The sequence below is a fragment of the Triturus cristatus genome, chromosome 3_2 (genome assembly GCF_964204655.1).
Source record: "Triturus cristatus chromosome 3_2, aTriCri1.1, whole genome shotgun sequence".
Taxonomy (NCBI): domain Eukaryota; kingdom Metazoa; phylum Chordata; class Amphibia; order Caudata; family Salamandridae; genus Triturus; species Triturus cristatus.
In genome coordinates, this window is record NC_140584.1 from 377069600 (window position 1) to 377083697 (window position 14098).

At 39.7% G+C, this 14098-nt stretch overlaps 1 protein-coding gene across 1 annotated transcript in view; it reads left to right on the forward strand.

Annotated features, from left to right (window-relative positions):
- EPHA10 (EPH receptor A10) overlaps window positions 1-12524 on the forward strand; it is a 1455844-nt gene extending 1443320 nt beyond the window's left edge. The window contains exon 17 of the mRNA XM_085647895.1: window positions 12088-12524. Within this exon, the coding sequence (XP_085504021.1) occupies window positions 12088-12202 (115 nt within the window). The 3' untranslated portion in view covers window positions 12203-12524. The remainder of the gene's footprint in view (window positions 1-12087) is intronic.
- Window positions 12525-14098: the final 1574 nt, after the last annotated feature.

The following is a 14098-nucleotide window of genomic DNA, read 5'->3' on the forward strand; positions in this document are numbered from 1 at the left end:
TTGCAAACTGCTTCTTTGAGATAACAATTCTTGTGTGTCTTCATATTTGGCATTCTGTTTGATAGTCATTTAGGTCATGATTCACTACAAGTAACTACACATCACAGGTTTACACCTAAAATCTTCATAAAGTAATTAATTTAATTGATGCACAAAAATCAATTCATTCACACATGGAAATCTATGACAATCATTGATTTCAATGTTTGAGTCTAATCCTGAACTAGTTGAGTTCATATAAATATAAATTTGTTGGTATTAGATTTGTGTTACAGTACAAATGCACCATAGATTTCTTTTTTCTGAACAGGAAAATTATTCCTCAATGTGGAGAAAGCTTTTTGCCTATATTACTTGAATATATGTGGATATTTGGGGGGCAGTTTTGCATACAATATGAACATCAATGCCAACATTGTATAACCATAAATGTATTCAAGTAAATAAATAGGATCTCAAAAGCATTGCAAATGTGTGTCAATTTCCTCAAAGTCACACACATTCCCAACCTCTTGAACATCCCACACTTGCAACAATAGAATCTCTTACAAAATCATGTATATGTTCCAGCCATGAAAGCAAACTGTGGTCTTAAAATTCCTCATACTATGGAGCTGTGGAATGAATTCCAATACTAAATCTACCTTTTTTGTGTGTGAAAGTTTCATTCTACAACACAAATACATTTCTTTACCCTTTTATGATATAATGTGTGTCCTATATATTATTGTTATAGTTTCACTTGGTATTGAAGGATGTTGATATAAACTCATGACAAGACTAGATCATAGAGTCTTTTGTTTTGTTTTTATGCAGATCTACTTGGGCTCATTCCTTTGATTAACAACATTTCTATGAAATCATAAATGTGTCTTTAATGATATTGAATTGGTAAGGAAGACAGGCGGTACATTAGTGACGGTACAATATTTTTCTTACATACCCTATTTACCACTCATTCAATATTCTTTCCCAATTCAGTATCAAATGTTTTATTTCTTCTTCAGTATGATATTCCACCATGAGTGGAATAAATGAAATAAATTCAACTGTATTCTGACCAAACATCTGCATGCTTTGCAGTTCTCACAATTTTATACTTTGACTGCCTTTATTCCCTGCTCCATGTACCAGTTCCAGATCTTGGCCGTATGGTGAAAAAAAGAGTGACCCCCCGGTACAGCAGCATCTAACTTTTGGTACCTGAAGTAGGCCAGTGCTGTACAAAAACAAAATACAAGCAGGGGAGTAGAGGTGGATCTCCCTCGAATGATAGATGGAGCTCCATCCTGTCACTGCTTTGAATGGTAGACAGAGATCCATTCAGCAGGATAAAGATGTGTAATACTAAGGTCCATATGTGGCGTAGTCATTGGGTACAAGATAGGGGATAATTAACCAGAAGAATGACCGTATTCTCCCAGAGAATTTGCCGTGGTCCAAGCAAACTTCTCGGCCTTGCCACGTGTACCACTGTCGAAGAACAGAATCGACACTTAATGCATGCTAAGTCAAAGCGCAACTCCTGCCCCTGTGAAGCAAGTGAAGACAACAGAAATATGCCAATAATATACTAGTTGATGGTCGAGAACCTGCTGGTCAAGTCAACAGAATGGTTCCGCGCTGCCACACAAGATAAAGTTGTAAATTATACGGAGAGATACTACAAAAGGTGGTTATGTACTGATACAGGAAAAGTGCTGGCTGACAGAAGAAGTAAGAAAGAATTATATTAACATTGCACTTAAGAGAGCCTCAATACGTGGAGCTCTATGACCTCAGTACCAAAAGAGAAGACCCAAGAAGAAGCATGAGTTTTGCTTACTGAGCTGTCCGATACCTGATGTGGCTCACCTCCAAAGTTGCCAGGTGACAGCTCAGAACAACTCCAGAGGTCTCCAACAAGTGAAGGGCTTCTATATAGATCGAAAAGTAGGTAACTGCTTCCCTAATTGTCTCTAACGCTTCTGAGGCTGGTCCATCGCAAGGCCATAGCAATAGAATGAATGACGCAGACTCAAATGGACAGCCAACAGGTGCAGAAAGAGCTCTCCCCCATGAAAGTCTGCCACTTCCATTACTAGTTACTGATGCCTTTTTGAAACCACCACCAGTACCACCTAAAAGCAAAATATTGGCGACAGATGGACTGTGTGGACAGAGATTTAATGATTTCACTGATGCACTTGAAGAGGTTGATAACAAAAAGATTATCAAGTATCTCAAAAATATTACTGGTGATGGTGTGAATGAAGAAATACAGAAATTGCTGTGAACCGACAAAGAAATTACCTATTGTCAGATTAAAGAAATACTGAATCTCAAATTCAATCCAGTACCAAACATTGATTACGAACAATGCATTTTCAGTCAAGAACACCAAAAAGTTGGTGAAACCATTGATGAATTTGTGGAAACACTTGATACACTCATCAAGCACTGTAAGTTCAATGAAGTTAATAATGAGGAAGCTATGAGACTTGGAGTTATTGATATATGCTTGTCAGATCCATTCAGACAATGAATGCTGAGAGAAATTCTTAGTCTGGGGCGAGTGTTGATGGCTGCCAGAGCTGAGGAGCATGCTGAAAGACAAGCCGCTGGCATGGAGGCCGAGGTGCCCAGAGTGAATCAGTCATGAGTATAACAAGTGAGCCAAAGAAAAAGATTGAAGTTATGTTTTAGATGTGGATTTTCATTTCCACACAAAGATAAATGTCCCGCCATTGGACAGATATATAAAGGCTGTGGGAAAGACAACCATTTTATGACAGTTTGTAAAGTGAAGGAAAAAGTAAATGGTATGAAGACGAAATGGCTGCCAGAACACTTCCAGAGGCAACGTTCGACCCACCACAACAAGGCCAAGCAGCATCATCAATTGAGGAAAGTTGACACTGAACAAAGTTGATTGACATCTAAATCATCACTCAATATCAAGTCAAAGTGAGGAAGTCAGTTGTGCCATGTCGATGTTTACCTCAGAGAAACATGTGCATTTCGGATTGGCTGCATGTGAGGAAAAATGTCACTCAAAGAAAACTAGGCATTCCAAAGCACCAAAGATATACAAACATTGTCCAAAAATGTGAATTACAATATGAATGCTCACCACAAAATAGTAAGTCAATTTCCTTAATTGTTTCATGGTTTGGGAAGCTTAAGACTATGAAAGTGAAGTTACATATTAATGACGATGTCCGTTCTGTTGCTCAGCGACATAGACAAGTTGTTTTCATTTACAAGAAGCTGTTGAAAAAGAGCTTCAATTGTTAATAAAGCATGACATTAATGAGCATTCAGCTGGTCTAACACCATTGGTTTCTCCCATATTGGTAGTGCCCAAAAAGGACACTTAAGGAGCTGTACGCATATGCATTGATATGCTTAAAGCAAAGAGCAATTGAACAAGAACAACATCCAGGTCCACCCATTGCATATATGACAACGCAATGGTACAAGGGTCTTCTCTAGTCTTGATTGAAATAAAGGTTCTCATCAGTTGGAACTCAGAGAAGATTGCAGGAGTATATTACAACCTTTTCTAAACATGTCGGTCTGTTTCGATATAAGAGACTCAGTCTTGGTGTGTCATCACTGCAGAAATTTTCCAATGTGTCATTTGCCGGTTATGAATGAATTCAGTTATATCGATGACATATTGATTTTCAGAGCTACACAGAAGGAGCATAATAAAGCTCTCACCCAAGTATGTAGTTCACTGACTGATGCAGGCTTGACTTTTAATGCAGACAAGGTGAGTTCCACAAGACAAAGTTAATATTCTTTGGCCATACCTTTTAAGATGGGGGTATGACACTGGATCCTGCCAAAGTACAAGCCTTGTCACATGCTGATACCCACAAGATGTTTCTATGATACGTTCATTTCTTGGCATGGCCAGTGACTGCTCAAGATACATAGAAGACTTTGCTACCATAAGTGCTCCCTTACAAGAGTTATCAAAGAAAAATGCTTTATTCAAGTGGTCACAAGAATGTGAGAGAGGTTTCAAGAAAATAAAACAAGCCATTGAAACTGCTTCTAAAATGGCCTATTTCAATCCAAAGCTTAATGCAGAGTTTGTTACTGATGCTAGCCTAGTCAGGTTAGGCGCTATCCTGGCACAGCACAGAAGACACCCCCATCCTCAAAGGCATTTTGTGGCATATGCCAGTATAAGTTTGTCCCAGACAGAACGTGCTTACTCAACCTGAGTAAGAAAGTTTGGTCGTGTAATTGGCTTGTGAGCATTTCCATGTATTCCTTTATGGAAAGCCTTTTACGTTGATAACTAATCATCAAGCTTTATTGACTATCTTTGACAATCCAAAAGCCAAGATGCCTCCTCGCATTGAACGATGGGGACTACGATTGCAATCGTATGATTCTACTACTACTTTTCCAGAGTGCATATTCAAATTCACCACTGCAATGAGCCATGAAAGTGACATGCTGAAGTTGGAAGACATAATTACACATCAGTTGTGGAACCAATATGCTCAGCCTCTCACCAGTGATGGTTAATACTAAAATTACAAACATGTTAAAGTTGAACTCTCTGGAAGGAGTTATACTGCGAGGGTCAAGAATCCTAATTCCATAGAGTTTGAGACAGAAAATATTTGAAGTGGCTCATGACGGACACCATGATATTGTTATCACCAAGAGAGCTCTCCGAGATCGAGTTTAGTTTCCACATTTAGATGAGAGGGTTGAAAAGGAACTTAACACCAGTCATCTATTTAGCTGCCTTTCAATAAACAATTCTCCACAGACTCTTACCATGTCAGTACTCCATAAGAGTGCATGAGAGAGAATAGCCATCGGTTTGTTTGGTCTACTTGATAATGGATATCATCTGATGATAAATGTGGCTGAGTACTCCCATTTTCCATTAATAGAGGACCTCTCATCCGCAACTCATGAGTGAGTCATTGAGAGACTCAATGGCATTTTTGTAGTATGGGGCGTTCAAGCCACTTTGAAGTTGGAAAATGGCCCTCTGTTCAGCAGTTGAGAAGTTCAAGGATCTCCTGGAGTATCTGAACATAAAGCATCAAAAGAGTACATCTTTGTGGATGCAGGCCAACAGACTTGTTGAGCATTTTATGAGTATGCTAAAAAAAAGCAGTTCAGCGTGCAACTCTTGAGAGGCTCATTTTAAAAACTGTTTTGAATTCCACCTATCGTTCAGCACTTCACTCGACCACAAGTGAAAGTCCTGCCACTATGATGTTCAAGAGAGCAATGACAACCAAGTTACCTCCAACAAAAGAGAAGGAAGTGAGAATGCAACGCAATGAAGGACTTGGTTAACAAGAAAAAGATGAAAGCCTATGCCAACAAGAGGTGACATGCATCAAATATTGTGTTTAAGACAGAAGATCTAATGATCACCCACCAACCGCGAAGGAGAAAATCTTATGCTCCATATGATGCTGCACCTTTCCACATTGTGCCCATCAAGGTACATATAGTGACTGCCCAGTGTCTTGGGAAGTCTGTTACCAGAGACTTGTCTCACTTCGACATTTGATTCCTTGGTCTCCTGATCAAGATGGTGAAAGAAAGACTGAACCTGAAAACTCAGTGACTGCTGTTGCTTCTTCACCGAGCAAGGAGTTTGGCCTATAGCTCTTCAAGTTGGCGTGTTCATAGATGGCTTTTTAGGCAAAGGTACTGCTTCCAATAAGAAGTAAGGAAGGCTATAGGCAACAATTTATTTCAAATTTCTACTATCTTGGGTGTCACTAAGTACTTTACTAGGGCTACTTCCCATGAGGGACAATAAACTGCTCGGCCACCTTTTAGACCTTAAGATTTTTCCAATAGAACATTTATACAAACAACAAGAACAGTATGTATAACTGTACAATCTTACCAGTTTCAAAGTTAAATCCTAAAAGCAATACTGGCAAGGAAAGTGTCAAAATAGGAATGACTGAAGGCCAGCTTATAATAATATGCATCTCAAAAATCTTAAGCAGCCATCAAGACCTACTGTATATGATTTGTAGATGTGATATTAAAATTTCAGATGACAGTTACCAAGTCCCTTTATCACGAATAAGCAAGTGAGTCATAGACAAATTCATGAATCACTGCCTAGGAAAGAAGTTCATGGCTGCATCTAACCACTTGAACATTTGACATTATGGTCCCTTAATGGTCAACAGTTTCATATGTAGGAAACAATGTTCTCCTCGGAATAGTAGTAAGAGGATTAGTGAGATATATATATGCACATAATTGTCTTCCATTTCTTTCAGGGTAGTGGAGGGGATTCTCAAATTGGCCAAGTAAACTGTTTTAAAAAATGTAAGGTTTTACATACATTTCAAATAATACGGGTAGGCAATGTGACAGGGACTTCGTCATTTTAAAACATATATTTCACCTTTATTTAATTCTTTCTTTCACTTTCTTTGATTTTTCCATTGTATCCCTTTCAGTTAGTCATATAACAAGACAATAAAGATGAATGTCTTCAACCATCTGTGCAATTGGTTCATACTCACCATTGTTTAGCCTTGTAGTTTTCCCTTACTCTACAGTTTAAGATTATACCAAGTAGCTCACAGCTATTCATTTTTAGTGTTCCTTAGGGATACACTTGGTGTGCCCTGAGATTGTGGACCCCCCAAATTAGTCTCCAGGATCTGTTGCCATGTTTGACCTTTTTACCCAGGTCCTTGCTACTGCAACATTATGTAGTTTCTTGCAATGAAGAAGCTGCACCCAAGTATAATGCATTTTGGGCTCCACTCATACATTAAGACCAGTGACCTGGGGCAAATAGGGATCCTTCATGTTTATTGTTTTATTGAATGTGAATGTTCACAGTTGTTATGTGCATCAATCCTGAAATAATCATGGGGGCGACTCATGTTAAAGGACTGACCAAAATCACCTTCAGTGCAAATGTTGGTAGGCTTACCATGAGATGATTGTGATTATCTTTTAACTTGAAGTGGTGAATACGAGATGAAGCTTGGATGTTGTCCACAGAGTAATGTCAAGGACTGCCCAGTCACTTACATTTTCCCCTTTCTTTTGTCTCAATGTTCTATCTGAGGAGAATACGAAACTGTACCCACAATAGCAACCTCCTGGAGAATGAACCTGCTTGGTATATACATACACAATAGATGGTTATCCTATTAGAACAATTGGTCTCCTTTATGGACATTCTGTTTCATTACTTTCCTCTTCACTCTACACAATACTTCACCCCTTAACGATTGTCATATAGGTCCCCGGTTATTAAACATCCTGACATCTGTGCACTCTGATTTTCTCACAATTCCACTGAGCACAATACCAATGCTTTTCCTCTACTCACTTTTTAAAATTTTTAATTCTTAAAACTCTCACAAATTTGTATAAATCATAAATTCTACAACGATTACCCTTTGTATGCTTTTAAACAGCCCTGAAGAAGCACATGCTTGGGTGAAACGCGTTGGCTGAGGTTGTATCGAACTCTAAACATCTAAAGATTAAAGAACAACTAAGAATACAAGCTTTTGCGTGGACTCTCCAATTAATCGTATTACTGTATAAACACAGTGAAACCAATAACGTATTGCCTCTCATACCCTTGTGAATGTGAACTTATCCTATGGTCTTTTTTGGCAGCTGGCCATCTGAGGTGGGCAATACCCTCATTACTATAGAGTGACTTGTCTAGGCAGTGCATTCATCTATAACCTAGCTGCTTTCTTCTGTGCCTCACAACATTCTATATTGCATTCAGGGACAAGATCAGGTGCACTGGCACTGAGTAGTAGTGGACTGCTGCACAATTGTCTTAGACTGTCAATATAATTTAAACCCTTTTTTCTAAGACCTCTGGTGAGACAAACCTCTGAAGACCATGCCGTTGTGCTTTGTGAATGTGAAGCTGTAGGCTGCCCATTTCCTCCAGGAAAAGATTACGCTTTTTACCCCGCTGAACCTTTCCTGAACTGCTCTGCAGCTGATCTTGCATTTATGGTGTGTTGTCATGCAACCTTCCTGAATACAGCAGGTGCAGTCAGACTGGTGAGTGCCCTCCGCCGCTAGGTGCACAGATATCCGTCCAGGCCTGAAGCAGGAGTGAGACAACAGGTCAAAGAGTAGAGCATTTGAGGAAAGAGATTGGGGCAGGCAGCGACAGACACTCTTGTGTATGTCATACACCGGCCTCTGCCTTCTCCACTTACTTGCTCAGCCCGACAGGCTGTCTCTCAGGCTTAACCAAAGGAAACAGGAACCTCAGAGAGCTTACTTTATTTTAAAGCTCAGGGCATTGAGTGCAGTACAGAGAAAGCAGACTCCCTGCCTTTTCTGCTTCACTTTCATGAACAGTGTGGAAATAGAGAAATTCTGCAATTGAGTGTGCCCTTCATTCTCACATATGTAGTGTACATGAAAGCTAGCATATGGTTTAAACTCAGGTTAGCCTACAAGGTTAGATATGCTTAGAGGGTAACATGCCGTTTTTATCAAGAGTTCACTCGGCAGATAATCAGCTTACATTCAAGATTCTGCAGCATTCTGTCATTGTTTTGCTAAACTACAAATTATCTAGTAGGATATCACCGAATAAAGGTTCTTAAGAAAAGCCCTGGCAAAATACAACAAAAATATCCCAAAAATTTCATTGGTTCACCCAGAAGTACAGTATGCCAAGCTTAATACTTACTGTGAGGAAGATATTGGGGTGTAAGGATTCAATACCTAGTAAAGTAAGAGTTTGGGGCCAGATGTACAACCCTTCCATTTTGTGAGTCGCAAATTACATCGTTTTGGGACTCGCAATTTGTGACTCGCAAAATGGAATATACAACAGTGTCTCAGACACTGTTTGCGATTCCAAAGTGCTTCGCAAACGACCTGCCTCATTAATATTCATGAGGCAGGTCGCAATTTGCGACCCCAATGGGAATGTCCAGCACTCACAGGGATGGTGGCTTGCTGGGATCATCAGACCACCATGTCTGTGACTGCTTTTTAAATAAAGCAGTTTTTTTTATGCAGGCCGTTTTTCTTAAAGGAATATGGGATGAATTTAAAAACTAAAAGTAAAACGTTCCTGTTTCATTTTTAATAATAGGCAGTGGTCCGTGGGACCACTGCCTGCTCTTAAAAAATATTTTTGCTTCCAGTCACAAAGGAAAAGGGGTCCCCTGGGCACCCTTTCCTGTTTGCGAGTGGCTTCTCACCTTTTTGATGGTAACTGCGGTTGCAAAACAATCATACATAGAAGTGCAACTCGCCATTAGGAAGTGACGCCCTCGGCACATCCCTTCTTAATACCGAGTCGTAAATCCTATTTTGCGAGTCAGTAATAGGTTACTGATTCGCAAAATAGGGTTTGTACATTGCACAGACCTATTTTACAGTCGCAAACTGGCCAATTTCCCATTTGCAACCACAAAAAACGGTTGTACATCTGGCCCTAAATTCATAAAGAATATATGATTGTAGACATGTTCATGAAGTGGAGAGGTGTGGTGCAGTGGCCATGGCAGCTGATTTCGGAGCACAGGACTCACAGTTCGGTCCCTGGCTCCGGCGGCAGCGCAGCTCAGCTCAGCACCATGTGCCTCTGGGCAATAGCTCACTTAATTTTCACAATGGCCCCCAGCGCCTTGAGACCTGTAAGGGAGAGTAGTTTGCGCTTTAAAAATATGAATTTACATGAAAAGGAAACGTGTCAGATATCTACTACAAAGAAACTCAAAAAAATATCTTTTTTACCACTGTGAATAAACTGCCTTTAGATATTGGTGTCTCATGAAGCTCAGACCTCTCCAGCAGTGACCATCTTAATCAGGTTTCCAAGAAGTATTCTGTGTGAATAAACGGAACTATTTAAGTGCTTGAGTTGCAGAAGAACTTTGAGCAGTTTGAACGATTTTGAATGCCGTGGAAGTTCTTGGAATTGAACCTGCTACTATGTCTCGATTTTTCAAAATGTGCAACATTTTGAGCGGTAAAAGCTTTATTTCTAGTATGTAGTATCAGTTTATAGGGGAATATCAACAAGGGCTTTATCTCTGCTTTTTTGGGTTTAAAAGCCAAAAAAGCAGAGATAAAACTAGCACCCTATCAACAACAGGGTGCTAACATGCAAATTTGCATGTTAGAACCCTTTTACTCTACGCTTCCCCTTGCATCTCTAATGAGATGCAAAGGGGGCGTTCCAGAGTACAATAATAGGAGAAATGTCGCTAAGCGACATTTCTCCTATTATCAAGAATGTCGCTAACCCTGTTAGAGACAAAAAAAGCAGCGCTAACCGCGGTTAACGCTGCTTTTTTAAGTCTGGTATTTTTCTGGCTTAGCCATGATATCCTATGGAAGGAGGATATCATGGCTAAGTTTGCCTGTCCCTATCAACAAGGTAACGTGAGATTATCGCTGGGTTTCCAGCGATAATCTCACGTTAGCCTGTTAGCGTGAGGATTTTTATCGCTATTGAGATAAGCGTTGCTAATAGCACGCTATCTCAGTGATTAAAATTCACGCTAGCCGGCGATATTTATCCTAGCGCTAAGTGCGCTTAGAGATAATTATCGCCGGTTGTTGTTGATATGCCCCTTAGTTTGACAGAAATATCGAGTCCTAAATACCAACTACAAAAAAATTCGCCCATTTGCAGTTTATGGTTGAAATCTACACCAAATTGCATATTTGATTATATAATAAGTAGGACATAATATTTAATTTTTGTGTTGCATCATTTTTCTATATAAAGTATTCTGGCATACAATCAGTCCTAGTGATGTAGTTTTCTGGTCACCGAAATCATGTCTTGCAGTTCTCCCACAAACCAGGCAGGATTATTCAGGCTAGTCACCTAATGACCAGGTCCAGCACAACTCTGCACTGGTGGATGTGAATACCTCTGCAATCCTTCCTGTGCTCAGCGATCCGTAGAGCTGGGGCTGACAGGTTCTTAACCTTAAGTATTTTAACATGCGGGTCTTTGCATCGTACCCCATTCTTGGATTGAACAACGACCAATCCATTGTGTCAAACTATTATGAATCCAAAGACATGCATAATGAGCATAAATAGCAGTCATTTGCCATGTTCCTCTGGGTTAGGATCTAATGATTAGCTTCCTCGGCTCTGATAGTGAGGTTCGGCCCAGGGAGGACTCTGGTGCAACCTACAGGAGCTCGTCTGCTTTTAGACTCAAGGAGATACATTTTTTAGTCCAAAATGTTATTACATGAAAAAACACTGTGGCATGATATATGGAACAATTTTATAACCTGTTGACTAAGTGATCAAAGAAACACATGCACAGTTAACAGGGATGAAACACTTCCATTTTTCATTAGAACGATGACACTAGGTGTAAGAACTCACTGATTTAGATTCAGGTGATTGCTATTAAGACAACGCCTCACAGGGCACCTTCGAGTGGGATACCAAATTACCAGCATCCATCAAGCCACAAATAGTTGAAAATGCTGATGTTATGCAAAAGATAAATATTGTAACATAGTCTACCAACAGCCCTGATATGTATTGGGCTCAGGGAAAAACAGACCTCGTTCCTTAGTAGAAATCAAAATGAGGATCAAAAAAAGTCTAGGGGTTCACTGTAGACAGAAGGGATCCATGCAACATTATCCAATAAAAGAACTGAAATCTTACACATCTTGTTTTCAACGATTTGCAAAACCTATTTCCCACACCAGGCTGAACCCTTCAAACCTCCTGAGCATGTAAAATCTCAGAGCTTTGAAAAAGGTGATGATGGCATTCTACTACCAAAGGACCACCATAATCACATGGCGTTGGTCTGACTGAGGGGTTCAATTACCAGCATCGATGTGTCTTTAAAGTGAAAAATTAGGCCATGAGATTTATTCTTTCCCTCTTTTTATTCAACCATCATTTACATTTTTTCAAGGAAATTGAGTTACAATTTGAACTACAACCTTCTGAAAACATATCATGCTTGGGGATGGTTTAATCTATTTCTTTTGTGTTCTGGAGTAATTTTAAAATGTTCTACAAAAATCTTTTGGTGGTATTAAGATAATGATGCACTACATGACACAGCTTCTCTTTGCCTTGCAGAGATGTTCTGAGCCTGGGCATCACATCCCTGGAACACCAGAAGACACTTCTGAGCGGAATCCAGACTCTGCGGGCACAGGTCATACAGATGCACGGGCGTGGTGTGCAAGTGTGACACGCGAAACACACTGGCTGAACCATAATCTGAAGCTCACAGGTGGGAGAAGAAAGCAGGCCCTAACTCAGCCATGGATGGATCAAACCAACCAGCCCTGAATGGAGATACTTTGCGGGAGCAGCGCCGAGAAATAGCAGTTCTAGTCTTTCTAGAATCGTGCTGGCGGATACGTGATGTGTCTTACCCCGCCCCCTTTTCGAAGCGAGGTCGTGAAGACTTTGACCTTGCCTGGTTTTTTTTAACATCCTTTTACGTGAGGAAGATCACGGAACAAACTTCGTTTTCTACAGTAAACAGGAATACAGGGTTTGCTGCAAATGTGTGCACTGGTTGTAAAATCAGTTTAACAGCCCTTGGGCGGCCATCATTTTCTTAATTGAACGTGCAATCGTATATTTTATATAAAAAGTGTTTAGTTGACTTTGAAAATAGATATTAGTTTCATTTTGTTTTGGTAGGGAAAGAACATTTTCTCTATTTGCTTCTTGAGCGAGAGTGGCCAATCTAGTGTTGCTGAAACACGAGTATTATGTTTGTCTTTTTTTATTTTAAATTTCAGAATCTTTTTTATCTCATTATCTCGTTCAAAACTGGAATATGCTTTTCCTCGCCTGAGTGATGCGCTGCTTCTCCAGCAAAACAGCAGAGATTGGAAAAAGCTGAAATACATTTGTAGAGGTCACCCGGCTAGACCTTTTCTCTGAGGAAGCTGAACTGAAAATGAGAACAGAGCTGCCCTCTGCTAGAGCAAGCAGACGAATTTAAAAATGCCAGACATGTGTATAGATATGTGTTTATTAAGAAGTTTAGAGTGCCTTTTGCCCCCAGTGGGGACGTCACCTTTTTTTACAGTTTCCTCTACATGTTTGCAGGGACTTTATAATTTAATTATGCATTTTGGAATTATTATTATGCGTATTTATATATTTATCTTTACATGGCAATAGAAAATATCTAAATTTTAAGGGGGATTCTCTATGATTCATTCTGTTAATGGATAGGGGCAATACATAAGGAAGTGGAATAGGGCTAGGAAGAACAAGCAATGCCGTTATTGAAAATATAACATTTTTCACTATAAGCCCAAAAACATTTTCCATCGCACTGTGATAGTGGAAAATCTCAGTACACCGGGAATAGTGCAGCCAATCAGACCATGCCATCAGTCTTCTGATTGAGTGGCCCTTAGCGTGGGTGTATACTTTGGAGGATTAAACGTCCACTGAAAACTTTTGGGTCATGTTGCGTAAAGCTTGTATTGGGGGAAAGTGGCACACATACCTATTGTACTATATTTCTGCTTCCGTATTACATAACGAAACAATCATATTTTGCTCCAAACCACATTTTCTAAAGGTAGTAGTAAAAAAGGAGCAATTGCGAAACTATAGCAAAATGTTATGAAGCACATATTTTACTTGTGCAGTTGAAGAAAACTAGAACTGAGGTTGAAATGGAACAAATTGGACCAATATTTCTCCTTTTGAAAATGGAAATGAATTTTCTTGTTTCACTCTCTATTATGTCAACACAGCAAAGATAGGGCAAAATAGCGTTGTACTATTATTGGCCTGGTACAACAATTTATGTGACATTTTCAAGGTAAAGTTAGGACAGTGGTACAACACTGTTTTGTTCCATTTGTTTCGCCTCAGTGCAAATCTTTACATACTTTAGCCCTCTGTTTTCCTGCCTGTGGTATATGAGTGTATTGTACATTGAGAGCCAGGTGGAATTTCTCTCTCCATGGATGGTTATATCTAAACAAGTTTGCATGCTCACTGACTATGGCCTCCTTTTACTACACAACCAGCAGTTGAGGAGGGGGGGGGCTTTTTCCTTGCTTGCACTGAAGACCATGGTTCATATTTTTATTTATGTATTTATTTATTT